The sequence below is a fragment of the Pseudochaenichthys georgianus genome, chromosome 16, assembly GCF_902827115.2.
Source record: "Pseudochaenichthys georgianus chromosome 16, fPseGeo1.2, whole genome shotgun sequence".
NCBI classification, from domain to species: Eukaryota; Metazoa; Chordata; class Actinopteri; order Perciformes; family Channichthyidae; genus Pseudochaenichthys; species Pseudochaenichthys georgianus.
The window spans coordinates 30,052,019-30,067,329 of NC_047518.2; the positions used below are offsets into that span (position 1 = coordinate 30,052,019).

At 45.2% G+C, this 15,311-nt stretch overlaps 2 protein-coding genes across 3 annotated transcripts in view; both read left to right on the forward strand.

Annotated features, from left to right (window-relative positions):
• Nucleotides 1-4,697, forward strand: part of LOC117461252 (glutamate receptor ionotropic, NMDA 2D) — a 52,256-nt gene extending 47,559 nt beyond the window's left edge. For both annotated transcript variants that reach the window (XM_034103061.2, XM_071205917.1), the window contains one exon: nt 65-4,697. In XM_034103061.2, coding sequence (XP_033958952.1) covers nt 65-3,250 — 3,186 coding nt within the window. In that variant the 3' untranslated portion in view covers nt 3,251-4,697. The remainder of the gene's footprint in view (nt 1-64) is intronic.
• The window catches only part of isoc2 (isochorismatase domain containing 2), a 136,994-nt gene continuing 126,368 nt past the window's right edge, over nt 4,686-15,311 (forward strand). Inside the window, exon 1 of the mRNA XM_071205918.1 lies at nt 4,686-4,697. The gene's annotated coding sequence lies outside the window, so the exon portion shown is untranslated. The remainder of the gene's footprint in view (nt 4,698-15,311) is intronic.

Below are 15,311 nucleotides of genomic sequence, written 5' to 3' on the forward strand. Positions count from 1 at the left end.
TTGTATTCCATGCTACACTGCATTTGAACTCTGTGTTCTTGTTTTGTGCTCCCTTTTTTCTCAGGGCATGTATAGCTGCTGTAGTTTTGAAGATGAAACAACGCCAGGTGGAAGTAAAACTTTGCCAACTCATCACCACACTGCGATGGTTACAGTTCCGTCCAAGCCGCATGTTGTCTCAACGTCTAAGACCAACCCAGTCATTGCCATGGCGCAACAGCAGCAACCACCGCAACAGCAGCAACCACAGCCCGTCTACAAGACACCTCTACCGGGCTCTCCTCCCACCGTGGTGCATTCTGGGACTGCACTGGGTCCCTCAAATGCCCCCATAGCTGGTGCACCCCTCCCTTGTTCCACCTTCCTGCCCCGGTCAGACCGCAGACTGGCCGTGGTGGATCGCTGGAGGCTGCCAAAAACCGCTGCAGCCACAAACCCATTGGCTGTAAGGGGGGCAATCACTGACATGGGACCCTTTGCCCAGAAAGTCCCACCAAACTGGGCTTCAGCTGCTGGAGGGGGTGGGGGACTTGATGGCTATAAGAGATACTATGGTCCCATTGACCCTGAGGGACTGGGGCCCTGCATGGAGCAGCAGGCAGGTTCCCAGACCCCCAAGACTATGCCCAGGGGCCACCCCCAGCCCCCTCCAGCCAGTGTGGCCTTCTATTCAGAGAAGGGCGTAGATCATGGGGTGGGGAAGAAGGTGGTGGGAGGTGGCAGCGGAGGTCAGGGGAAGGGGGCCGTTAAACCTCTGGGCACTCCCAGATTGCCTTCTAAGAGTCAGGCCCCTCTGCCCCCTACACCCCCGCTGCCACACCCCTCTCCCCCTCTCCCCTCATCCTTCTGGAGGAAGCGCAGGCCCAAGAAACCCAAAGAGCCTGGAGGGCCTCTGTATGAGAACATTTTGCCACTGGGGCGGAGGGGAGGAGCACGAGATGGAGTGAGAGAGGGAGGAGGGAGGAGGGCACGCCCCCTCTCTCCCCCGCTCTCACTTCCTGTGCCAGTACCCCTCAGCCCCTCTTACACCCCTCCTTCGCCCTCTGCATCTTTGCACTATACGTCCTCCTCGTCTTCGTCGACCACCTCGTCCACATCCACGTCCTCATCTGCTTCATCTTCCCGCTCGACCTCTCCCACCTACTCTTACAGCTCCTCCAGGAGCACACGGGACAGGACTGGAGGAATAGATGGAGAGGATGACGATGACGATGAAGAGCTGACCGAAGAGTCGAGCCTCCTCCTTGGCAGGGGGAGGGAGAGGGAACGCTCAATCATCCGGCCTCGTTCCTTCAGCCAAGGGCGTCTGCCACCGCCCATTCCCCCCAGAAAACCCCGCACATCCTGGGGTGACAGAGAACGGGAACGAGAGAGGGAGAGGGGGGGAAGCCAACTGTCTCAGCTCCAAGAGTGGTGGGCAAGCTGGAGTGAGAGAGAAAGGGGTGGAGCAGGTGGAGATGCTGAAAGGCTAAAAAGGGAAAAGAAGAGGAGGAAAGACAAGGAGAAAGAGAAGAAGAAGAAGAAAAAGAACAAAAAGAGGAAAAAGAGGGAAGAGAGGGAAAAGGAGCGAGAGAGAGAAAGGAAGCGGCGAAAGGTTAAAAAGAAGAAGAAGAAGGAGCTAAAGACAAAGAAAAGGAAGAAATCAATTGGGGGGAGACGCTCCGAGCCAGAGGAGGGAGATGGAGAGGCAGAGAGGGAAGGGGAGGCAGAAGGAGAGATGGAAGGGGGACTACAAGACTACTCGTTCTCTGCTCAGTATCGGAGCACATTTGGGGAGAAGGGACGGGATTCTTGGGAAGGAGACAGAGTAGAGAGAGGGAGGAGGGAGGGAGGAGATGAGGGCAATGAACAGGAGGACAGTAGCAGGGGCAGGGAGAGGCGTCCCAAATCCTCACACTCTCATTCCAGACCTCGTATTCCCAGTAAGCGCTACCCGAACCTAAACAAACTGCCTGCATCCGTAAAGTTTTGGGTGAATGGAAGAGGAGATGATTCTAACACTCCTCCAACCTCCCTCCACCCACTGCTGCCCTCCTCCAAGAGGAGAAAAAGTGGAGGGGTAGAGAGAGATGACAGCGGGAGGTTAGGAGAGCGGCGTCCTTTGTTAATGCATTATGAAAAAGAGAAAGCACAGACTAGAGAAGGGCCGTCCTTCCCTGAGTGGGACTCTGAGGATGAGGATGAGGATGATGATGATGAGGAAGAGGAGGAGAGGGAGAGACAGAGGGAGAGGGGGAGGAGAGTAGGTAGGGGGGCAGTGTCTGAGTCAGAGAGGGACAGGGCCCGGGCAGAGGACAGTTATTCAGATGAGGGCTCGTCAGGGGAGTTTGGCCGTTTTGAAAGATACTGGGAAGGAGGTGCAGGGGGAGGCAGCGCTGGAATAGGGGGCATAGGCGGGGGAGGCTGGTTCTTTGGCACTTACCCCTCCAGAGAGAAAGGGGGGAGTATAAATAGTCGGGATGATTTGTTACTAGGAACTCGGGCAGAAGGGTGGATTGGTGCTGATTTCTTGGGTTCAGGGCCAGGAGTAGGTTGGGGCTCAGGGGGAGGGAGTGGAGGACTCGGCTCCCAGTGGCCACCCCCCCCTGCAGCCTTCCCTCCACCGAGGAGGTACTGGTCCATGGACAAGATCCCTGTGAAGGGAGAGAAAAAGTGGAAGAGTAGAGGAGGGAAGAGCAAGGGGCGATCTCGAGACAGAGGGGGAGAAGCAGGACGAGCCACCATGTGTTCCTGCAGCCTTTACCCACAGCCCCATCCTTACCCCCATCCCCACAGCCGCTCGCACGCCTCCCACTCCAAGAGAGGACCCACGGCGCTTTCACACAGCCAGGAAGAGCTTCTCCCCCACTGCCACAGCTTCAGCGGGGGTTCTCGCCCCAAGCCTCTCCCCCCAAAACCAGATTCCAGTCAGGCCAAATCAGGCAGCCAATCTAACCTCAGCCTCAGCACACAGCCCATGGACCATCCCCCTCAGCCCTCACCCTCGCCCCCCCAGCAGCAATCCATGTCTCCCACTTCTCTCCCGGTGCCCATCCCGCCTCCCCCCTCTTCATCCTCCGTCCCACCCCCAGCAGGGGTCGGGATGGTGGGCCAGGCTCAGGCTTCGGCCAGTGCCAAGCTCCAGTATCAGAGACTTCGCTCGGTGCCACAGCCACGGAGGTTCTACTCCCCACACCTGCCACTCAAAGCCAAGAGCCTTTGCTCTCGCCGAGGGTCGGCCCACTTCTCCAGCCTGGAGAGCGAGGTATGACAGGGGGACAGGAGAGAGGGAGACGTGGGAGCAAGCACCACTACGATTGAGAACCGTGGTGCCATGGCAGCTGAAGCCAGGGACAACATCAGAGATATGGCTGCCTTGGTGACCATTGGTAATCAATTGGCGACCATCACTGCGGGAACTAACATGGACAGTAGTTCTACTGCGAGCACTACTCTGTGTGAGAGCAACGCAACCGCCACCCGCTCCATCGTTCGCGTTCTCGTGAGGGCGACAGTGAGACGCCACACCAGGGTGAGCTACATCCGCTTGGATGGTTCCCATGACGACGAGAGTGAAGGCGAGACTGCGTTTGCGGGGACGGCAGCTCCCGAACTTCTCCTCCGCTCAGAATTGAGCTTTGTGATGTCATCTTCGGTTCTCCTCCCCTCCCAGAGTCACAACTATGGATAAGAGTAGTGTCCGACTTGTGAGTAATGATGTCATATTTGTACACACAAACACACACATGCACGAGCACACACACACACACGTACTGTACACACAAAGATTTATGCTCAAAACGTCTCCCTCCCTCTGGCTTTGAGAACACTCCTCTGTGGGACGTCAAGAGACCCACACTCTCCCAGAAGATGCCAGTGCTTGGTCAACGACTCTGGCTCCTTGTCCTCATTGGCTGTTGGCTTTTGAACTGGATTGGTGGATTACTTCTTGAAGAGACTGCCCCCTCTTCTTCCTTTTTGTAAATCAGTTGATATAAAAAGCAATGCAGTCAACTCTCTCATGCACTCTGCCTGAACACCTTTCACAGTGAGGAAAGTGCTATTTATTTGCCCTTTGACCTCCTTTGACACCATCAGACCCATCTAGCTCCACCCCAGGACCACCATCTACTTGATGTCATGTTTTACTAAAAATAATTGTAATCAGATTGAACCCCTTCTCCTCCTGCCTGCGGGAGCTTGTCATTTCTCCTCTGGTCCAACCAGAGCTGCTCCAACACAGTTGAGTATTTGAACAACAAACTGAACTTTAAAAGAGAAATAACAATAAGAACAAAAAAGACATGTAGCAGATTTTTTTTTACGTCTGTCTTTTCTTTTCTTTCTTACTCAGACTTTTCTCCCCTTGCCCTATTTTTTAATATATGAATATATTTCTCTCACTGTGTTAGTGTTTTAATAAAGAGGAGGCTGGATGTGGCTCGTGTTGGAAGTGGGAATAATTTGAAAGCAGTGCCAAATTTCCACTCAACAGCTTTTTAGCAAGATTGATTTCCATGAAATATGTTTTCATAGATATAGACCCATCTTTTCTTTCCACACGTGAACAATGCATACTTCACCATCATGTAAGTGGAGCAAGTGGATGATTGGTGCAATATCTGTAATTGGCACTAGATGGCTGCATAATATTCAAATTAGCTTTGAAGACAATTGTGCAGGAGGCTTGTAGTAATTTTAATAATTGTAGCTACATGTTACAGAGCAAGGGGTGTGCAGCTATGAACCTTATTATTTTTATGAAAGTGGCCAGTTAAGATTTATCAAGATGAAGTAAGGGGAATTAAAACCAAGTGCAGCTCCCTTAGGATGTTATTGTATTCCACTTTTATATTGCAGAGTTTGTAGATGATGGATTATATGAAGCACAAGTTTCATTGTATTTTTCAGACATGCGTGCCATAGTTGTAACTGCACAATCTAACGGAAATATATTTTGCTGATATGTGTAAAACTATTACCTTGATGTTAATTCATATTGCTATTATGGACAATAAAAGTCACCGTTACCAAGGTTTAAATAACAAAGAACCACAGATACTTGTGCTGGGGAAATGATCCTGTATTTTGACTATTTCCTTTCGGAAAATACAGGAAGACTGGACGATATACTGTGAATGTTTTGAGATCCAATTTGAGGTGCATATACAAGAGCTGAGATGTCACTGAATGCAATCAGTATTAACTCCTGTTATCAAGATTATCAGATGACTGTTTGACTTTGAGCAATATTCCCACCTTCAATGTGACAGCGATGCAATGGCACATCTGTTTGCATCTGAGACATTGTAATTGTTTTTCCTCTAGATCATTTGTTTCAGCCAGAGTCAGATGTTCCACATCTTCACTGATCCTCTTATAGGTACAATCAGTGTAATCTAATTGGCTCATATGTGATTGTAATAAATGTCCACAGCACCTGGCTCTGGCTGACCAATATGAATACCTAATGCTATGTGTTCGAGGGAAAGTAGTGAACTGTAGCATTGTACCTTCTGTGAGCTGTGCCAAAAGCCATCTACTGTGTAAACTGTGCCAATGTTGCCAACATTGCAATGCATAAACCCCATGTTCATAAGGTCAACATATCCACCTCATTTCTCACACTAAGACCAGCCACAGCCCAGCTCTTCTTCTATTGTAGTTGAATGTAGCTTTGACATGATGTAGCAAAAGAACACCTACTTTTAGACTTTGTAGCTTTTGGATGCTGTTGATAATGGCTCGATGGAGGGGGGGCGGGGATGGGGGTGTTGACCTGCTATGAGAGGGACTGTGCGTTGTGTTTGTGCATGTCGTCACAGATCGAAGGGTTAGTTGACCTTCTTAATTCCCCTTTGAACTACTCCTTTGCCCTACGGTGAGGGCAGACTGTACCTGTTATCTGCACATGGATTGCTTTTTATCTAGGTCTGTGTGGGGCAATTTTGAACAACAATCTGTCTTTGTTTTTTAGAGAAATGCTTTTGCCATTTCCCATTCTTTGGACAGCCCCAAAATCACTGCATGTTTAGCTGAATGAAATCTCAAAGATTTGTGGTGGGAGGGTTGTGTAGTTCAATTGTAGCAAATGCTTAGGACCCAGGGCAGCCACCTTTCAGTGAGGTAGTACTTTCGCTCACTCTGCACCACCAACTGTGGAAACCACGGCAACTGTTCGACTGCTTTCTGTGTAGTAGAGCAGCCATTTTCAATCAATCAACAGGGCTTTAACCTGGTATGTCATTGAGCATTTTTTATTTCTACTGAGGCGCTAATACTTAAGTCTGTGACTGCATGAACAGAAGTGACTCTTAAAAACCCTCTGGCTTATTTATTTTTGTTTTATTTATTTATTTTATGCTGAGAAAAAATAATATATTAAAATATACTATGTTTTTGAGAATGTACCATGTTATACTGTGATTTAACTGAGATATTTTATTGTATGAAATTATCATTTGAATTCTATCATTTATCTATAAAGAAATATATATGTACAAATAAATATATACATATATATACATACAGGTGTATATATATATATTAGTTAAGTTTGGTATATTTGGAGGAAGTGTTAGATGAAATAGTTTTAAATGTTTTAGCTTTGTAGCGATTCTAGACACTGAAATCATTTTTGAATTTCGATTCCTCCTATATGACTGTGAAGACATTAGTGCCTGTGACAAAAAAGACAAGTAAAAATGTCTAAACTCTATTCATCTGTATCTACTATAGCTATTAGTCTGTCACTCCTCTCGTACTACCTAACATCACTTTTTGGCACTCGCTGCTTTTACACATAAGTATGTTTCTCTCACACAGTTTCCTGTCTCTTGCTTTCTGCTGCTTTCCTCTGCAGTTCATCCTCCTGGTTTTCATTAACAAGCTCTCAACATCTTTCACCTCTCTTTTTAAAGTTTTATCATATGGTGATCACATCTCTTTGTTAATTAACCCGACCATCGACCTTTCGCTTTTTCTCTTTCGTCACTTTTTTTTAAAATCAGCTCATTCCCCTGTCCGTCTCTCACTTAGCAAAAAACAGAGACCAGTAGATACTGTGTTCTTGCTCCTTTTGACTGATTGTTGATGATGATCAATTAATTGATTGATGAAATAATTAATGAACAATGTTACTATTACTGATGTGACTGAAGTGTGTATCTGACGACCATGCCACTGTAGCAAGTCTGGGCTGTACCACACCACCAGCGAGCAAATGAGGCCACAGTTGCTATGGTGTTGCCATGGCATTTTCATGGTGTTGCCATGGTGTCCTCTGCACCGCCACCACCTGGTGCCTGCTGGGTAATATAGCATAATGTCCTTCACTTTCCCCAAAGCACTGGTCAAAGATCTGCTATGCTCCCCTCTGCTCAGTCCTGAGCTTAATCGGTGTAAGGTGAAATATTCAAACACTCCCTTTGTAAGAGTGCTGAGGGGCAGCATGGTGGTGAAGAGTATGCTGTCTATGCTGATCTAGACTGGACTGGTTTGGCTTGAAGTGTCTATGATAAAGTCTTGATATCATGTTGATCACCCTAATCCTTAAATCATCAGCTTGTGCTGCCCTGCATGTAATTCCAAAAGCTTCATATCACTGATAGCCTCAAACCAGTCAGGACAGACTTGTGTCTTTACGTGTGTTTTTCTCGTACTTAATGTTCCTTTTTATGTCGAAAGGGTACATGCCATTTACTGTATGTGTATAGCATGTGCATCAATCCTTTGTAAAAGCCCACTGCAGCATGATTCTGTAGCGCTCTGCTTTCCTCTCCCTCTATTTTTCTGAAAACACTAACACACACTTTGCTGTGCATGCATATTTAACACACAATGCGCACATCACTCAGCCAATGATCCTCATCTTCCTCTAGCCCTCACTAAGCTGCAGCATTGCCTCAAGTAGTCCGATCATCCCACACAGGAACATGTGTGGTTTCACACACAAAGCACGCCACACACAAACTGTAGCTTCTCTAATTTCTTAAAAATGGAGTCTTTTGTGGAAGATCTGGTTCACAGATTTGGTTATCGGAATAAGTTGAGTAGATTCTGTGTTATGCTGGTTTCAAGCTTTTTGTCTATTGAGTTTGCTTTATAGTCCTGCACTCTGCTTTTCACCATCCTGCCTGTTCTGATCCATCAATTCCTGTTTAGAGCAGTCAGGTTCAATCTCTTTTTATTTTGCTGACTTGCCCCTCTTTTCATTGACCTTGTTCCCCAAATCTGCTTTGATTCATCAGATTTACTGTCTGGTCAAATTGTGTGTATTGAACAGTCCAGTCCAGCCTAGTGCAGTGTGCTCCAGGCGAGACTAGTGCCTGAGTTTGTAAGAGATTCTGGTGCAGCCTCAAGCTCCTCCCCTCTCTTTTGGCCCGTTACCTGGGAGGCAATACGTGTGGTGCTCCAGAATTCAAACAGGGTCTTCATTGGCTGATTCGGCCATGAATTATATCAAGGAAACACAGGAGTGCCACACGTTGCACTCACCAGGTCTAGGGTTTGCATGTTGCACCATGAAAAGCTTATCCTTCCGCAGTGACAGGGCACATATACCCACAGAAACCAGTGTGAGTGTGTGTGTGTGTGTGTGTGTTTTCAGCATTGTGCAAGGCCCAGTTCTGCTCTAGCAACCTCGCCAACACTATAGGCCTACTTACGGGTTGCTAAGGCGGGTTGCTAGTAGGGTGATGTTGCTCCTAGCCCAGACTGGTCTGGTCTAATGCCCTCATTTAAATGTGTTAGTTTATTTGACATTGTCTGTCTGGGGTGGGGCTGGAGGGTCAGTGCTGCACTTACTTCCTGAGAATTGCTTCATAAAATATGATTCTCTTTAATTAATGCCAGTGGTGCTGTGTTTCCTTCCATTTCTTTTGTCACAAATGCGATTATAAATAAGGGGCTTTGAGATTGAATTTGTGCCGTGTGTGTTTTTCTCTTGTGATAGTATTTTCCATACAAGCTATTACCCAGTCAGAACTCCTTCGAAGTAAATTTACGGAGAGCTACAAAGAGTAGTTTCTTTGGCATTCTGACCGGCAGTCCTCTGCCAAATTGTGTGTGCGCTGTATTCTGTGTGTGTATGTGCATGCTTGCTTGCATATATTTCTCAGAGGTTTCTCGGTTCTTGTCAGACTTTTGCTTTGATCTGGCCAGAGCTGACCTAACATAATCCACTGCTTTCCCCTCAAAGAGAGCAACACACCTAAAACTCTGCATCAACTCTCAACCTCAACTAACAGCGGCCGAGTCCGAGCCGTCTGACCAGCTCTGTAGAACCACAACAAACAGATGTGTTTCTGCTGATCAGAACAGCATTTCAAACAGTCCTGACCCTGATGCAGCTTTTCTGGAATTCATCCATTGACCCGTGTTGAATAATGTTTTCATAATAGCCTTTTAGGTTATTGTTTTTTCTTGTGGTGTCGTAAGGAATAGATCCAATTGGATGTCAAAAACAGAAAAAACAAACTGAATCTAAATAGTTTAAACTTTCATCGTCCTTCGTGGAACATCTTTAATCTGTTTCAAAGCTAGTTATACATATCTTCACAAATACGACTAGGTTCTTTAAAAAATGCTCCTCAACCAAGCATGACAAAACATCTAAACAGTACATGACATATGATATTCTTCAAGAGTGTTGATGGGGATATTAAATATGTTTTGCTCTGCTCCCGATGCGCCTGCGATCTGCTAATTAGCCATGCTTTGTCAGCGGGATGGGCTAATGGCTAATTGCATTGTGAGGCCTCTGTGTGTACATGCAGTAATGACTTAACGCTCTAATAAGATTGAGTTACAGGCAGTTGGATCAAGGTCCCCACACACTGATCTGAGGTCAGTGTTATGCTTTCTCTCTAATGGCTGTGATGGGATAGTGGAGGAGATAAACTGATCTTTGATCTCCCACGCGGGAGTTCCTATCAATCATACGATCATTTATCTTAGTGTTGGGAACGGTTAGATGCCAGCAGTGATGTATTTGCTTTAGAGCTTTTTTATGAATTATAGAATACAGGAAAAGACTTTCATTTGATTATATGTACATTATATTTAGTGAATGCTACTCAATGATGCGTTTTATATGAAAGTTGTAAAAAAAAGCATGGTCTGGATTGGTCAGTTGATTAATATCTGCACCCAACACAGCTATCTATCTCTGTTCAACTCCCCACCTGCTCCATTGTTTTCCCCTCCATCTTTCTTCACCTCTTGCTACAGCACCTCCCGGTCTTCAATCACTTCTTCATGGTCACACACACACACACACACACACACACACACACACACACACACACACACACACACACACACACACACAGTACAGTAACACACTAACACACGAGTGGTGTGTGTGGGAGTGTGAGGTGAGGTCCTGCTGAGGTGCAGCAGATTGATCCTGTACTGATCTGCCACCGGGTCCCTGGGGATTTGTAACGCATGTCTGTGGTGCAGGGCTTAACACTTTCTTTCACTCTCTTTATGCCTTTGTCTCTCTCTATCTCATTCTGTCTCTCTCTAGCGACACTAGCACTGTCTCTTGCTATGCAGTGCAGTGGCCCTTATGCTCTTGCACACCTCTCACCCTCCATCTCTCTCAGCAGTCTGCCAATAACAGGTTCCCCTTCGTCTCTCTGTTTTGATTTTCTTTCAATTCTATTTCCCCTGACTGACTCTGTTATTTCATTTATTCTCGGCTCTACTGTATCTCTGGTTATCCCTTCCTTAAAATCATTCTGTTGTCCTTGTGGATTTCACTCTCTACCGCATTTGTATTGATAATTTCTCTATTGTTCCTTTCGGTTCTCTTTTCCTGACTGTGCTGTTTTCCTTACATGTAATTCTTATGTTTAAGAAATATACCGAGTAGTTAGAAATCTATATTAATGTACACCTGCACACACTGCTCTCACACGTGCAGTACATGTGGAAGGGGAGAGCTGTTTCCCTTTCATCATGTGTGCAGCGCCGCAGGGTTCTACAACCCATCGGCTTGATCTCTGAAGTTAAAGAAAAAAAATACCCAAGAAGCACCCTTTCATCTCGTGCTTTTTCCCTCAGCTACAAAGCCAATCTCTGGCTTCCGCCATTTTCACACGCGCCACACTGGACCACGACGAGGGACAAATGAGCTAACTGACCTACAGCTACCTCACTGTGTGTTCATGTGTGAGAGATCATGTGCACAAACATGTCTTTGGTTTCTGTTGCATGTGTGTCTGCTAGCATGTTGGCATGCTTTGTATTATTCCCTGCAGAAGCAGCTGTACAATATGAGGCTGTTTGAGTAGTTGTAATGAACAGTATGTTTACACAATAATGCAAATACCCAATTAATGCGAATTCATACCCTTACTTTGGTTCACCAGGATCTCGCAGATGTTTAAACTCAAGTCATTATACACACTGAAGCAGCTTGTATTGCCTTTTGTTGTACTCATTGTACACAATGCTCATGTGGTTCATCGTGCCCCAGCAAAGAGTTACATCAAATATTTTAGTTAATTATCAAAAGATGATGTAGACTAGGGATGTATCTTAGAATAATTGTCATCATCAATATGAATATTTTATTGATTTGTTTTGTTTCAATAACATGACAAAATATTGAAAACATCCCAATAACAAGTCCCTAAAACCCAAGGTGCCTAAGCAACAGTCCAAAGGAAAGCACAAACACATTACAACACCTGGAGCCAGAGAAAGTTTGGAAATGTTGCTTAAAAAGTTGAAATAGATAATCTATTGTCTATTGCTAATACACTTTATGAGTTAACTGAACAGTTATTGGACAAATCAGTTTAGCTCCAATGTAGGTACTACTTTATTTGTATGTCATATTGAAGCTTTGTGTCATTGAGATGAAGAGGTAACATCAAAAGGACACAAGTTTACTGTGTGCTGTGGCCAGCATGTTTGGACAAACATTACCACCACATCTACTGTGTAGGACACCATTTATTTATACCACATCCTTGTTTGCCAGTGTGTGTGTGTGTGTGTGTGTGTGTGTGTGTGTGTGTGTGTGTGTGTGTGTGTGTGTGTGTGTGTGTGTGTGTGTGTGTGTGTGTGTGTGTGTGTGTGTGTGTGTGTGTGTGTGTGTGTGTGTGTGTGTGTGTGTGTGTGTGTGTGTGTGTGTGTGTGTGTGTGTGTGTGTGTGTGTGTGTGTGTGTGTGTGTGTGTGTGTGTGGGCGTACCTACAGGCATGTGTAATGACACTGACCCAAAGGGAATTCATCCTGGATAACTGGGATGAAGTTTAATATATCCTCAGACTTTACCTTGTTCTCCCCTCGCCTCATTATCTATTTGCCCCTTTTACCCTGAATCTCCGGCCCTCCTGCTTTCGTTGTTCCCCCTGAACACATTCAGTTCACAGCCCTGTCTTCCTGCCTGCAGCAGTAACACAGGTTTTGCATCCTACAGCTGAGGCTTTGAGTTCTTGTCAGTATTTTTGAACATACTGTGAATGGTAACACATGTTAGCACACATCACTGTTTTGTTCATGTCAGTTGAAGATCTATTGTCGTGACCTGGTCCTGAACTAATCATACTCCAGGCTTAGCCCTCGATAGACATGGGATCTGCCAAACAAGGCTTTTATTTTGGGTAAAATATGCAAAATCATGAAATATTGATAACTTATCAAGCAGCGTTAATCAATGCGTTTTATATAAAAAGTTGATCACCTGAACCCAATGAGAATCTTCAGCCAACCCTGAGATCCCCTCAGCTCTATTGAGCGTTTAAGTGTCCTTCAGCTATTTGGTTTTTTTACGGCCTGCAAAGCTCTACGAATGTTGCAGCTGTTTTGATTGATTGATTGATACATTTATTTCGAACAAGTCAAATAAATAATTACAAAACAAAACAAATGCTGTTGGAGCATTTAGCTGTTAAAGAGATATTTCCCTCAGGAGATAGCGGAGACAGAAACAGATATTGTACTAAAACGAATCAGGAGGGCCAGAAACACAGGTCTCGCGCTTGATGCGTAATTAGACTATTATTTGCTCATGTGTTGCTATGGTGTACACTCCAGTTTGTCAAAAAAGTTTCCTGGTAAAAAGGCCAAAACTGGATCATATTAATAACAAAATATGACAGACATTTTCCTCCACACAATGTACAATTTATAACCAACCACAGTCTGGAGCGATGATGAAAGGAAGCACTATATTGAAGCAACATTAAAGAAGATAGTAATTTCTCGAGGTGCAGGTGATGCCGTTTGTCTAAACCATTACAATACTAGTGATAACAACTGATAGTCATTCAGCAGGCTGCACACATTCAACACAGGTGGTGGTACTTAAAGAACACAGGGAAAGTGTCTAATAGGTTATTGACTCACAGGCATTAACATAATGCCTGACACTGAACTGAAGTGCATGAGATGATTCTCCGGCTTGAGATGCTCCTAGATGAGAGGATGTCCCTCCTGAGCCATCCTCTAGCCAAAATCCATTATTTTATCTGATTTGATTAAGTGCACAAGACTGTCCCTCACTTGTCTGTATAGTTTTCCATTTTAGCAGTATGTGTTTGCAATGAGAGGAAGGTCAGCAGTCAAATACATTTGGAGAGCAGGCTTGTTTGCTTCAGCTCTGAGAGTGTGTAGGCCATGTTGATAAGCTTGCCAAGTGTCTCATCTGACTGGGTTTGTTGCGCTCTTCCAAAAATACAGCAGATCGCGCTTCATTAAAGAGGCAAATATAAGCACACAGCAATAGAAAACCAGTGTAAGCTAACTGAGCTAATTGGTTTTGAAGAGACAAATGTAACAGGCAGATATGATTACCACTTCTCCCCTCATTCCACACACAACAGTTAGGCAAGTCAAATTACCTTCATTTCATTGGAGGAGAAAGCCAGGTTGAAGCCGCTGCTCGATGCGAGTGAGCACTCGTTAGGTGATAATGGATGCATGTAATCGGTGAAGTGCTGATTGCTCCCCCAAAAAGATTCCATCGGAGGAGAATCTTCTGTTTCATTAAGCCATGGTCAGAAATAATAAAATAGCCATCTGTAGACTGAGAGAGGAAAGAGCGGGGGCTGGGGTATATGAAAGGTGCTCCTGATCAGAATACTGTCTGTTAATAGTGATTCTTGTAAAGAGACAGATTGTAGTGTTAAAGTGGTGCCATGTGCATTGATTCATCCTTGTTTTCCCTTTTCCCCTGTTGTCATCCATATATTTCCTTTTATCTCAGCTCCGTTCTCTGTTTTATAGGGTTTTACTTCTGCTGTTAATCTTGCGGGCTGCATCTGTGTGGTTTTCATTCTGCTGTGTGTGTACATCTTCGTAGTTTACAGCCTTAATGTATCATTGGCTCCGCACACTAGCTCGCTTTTATGGCAAATGCACACTGATACAGACACTTTAGAGCCACAAGTGCTTACTCATCACAACGCAAGGGAGGGAAGCATTGTGTGCTGTGTGTGTGCTTCGTTTATCAATGCACTGATTGCTAAGGAATGCGAGGTCTACAAACTCTTATTTCTAGGAACCCCCCCTCTCTCTTTCTCTTTCTCACTGTGAGGAGATCTGCCTCATTTATTTGTGACAACAGAACAAAAACACGTCTCAACCAAGATAAGAGTGATGGCAGTCTTATTAGTCTGAAATTGATGACACTTATTTTCGTTCTAGAAAAGTCTGGTGATGGTAAAAGCCCCTTATCCTTTCCAATCAGCTGCTTGTTCCGCATCACTTATGCTGAAATGACATATCATTGTCAGATAGGGCATGTTCACACAGCTGTTTTAACATACAGTAATAATGACAGTGTCCAATACACACACACACACACACACACACACACTCTGTTATGCTAGCTCATTCTTATCTTGCTGGCTGACACCATTTTGCTCTCTAACAATCTTGCTAATTATAATTGTTAATTAATTCTCTGCCAGTGTCCTCATCAGGAGACTAATAACCTACATTTCCATTAATTAGACCTTCAACCCTTCGCTCCCTCTCTCAGTCTCTGCGTCCCACTCCAATCCACCCTTCGTCCTCCGCATGCCTGCATCCCTGCTCCCGCCTGCTGCTCTCTTCTCCCGAGATGCCCATAGATCACGTGCACACATGCAGTGTGATTAATTATGTGGCTGTGAGCGTGTCGCCTCCTTGTAATACTGACATTGTGGGGATAAACATTTGTCCACACAGTGCTTTTATGGGAGCTTAGCTACCATTTGGGGCAATACGCGTGTCCACAAGGGAAGAAGCCATTGAGTTTGACAATTAAAGAGATAGTTTGACATTTTGGGAAATGCTTATTTTCGCCTTCTACAGTATGAGTTCGATGAACAG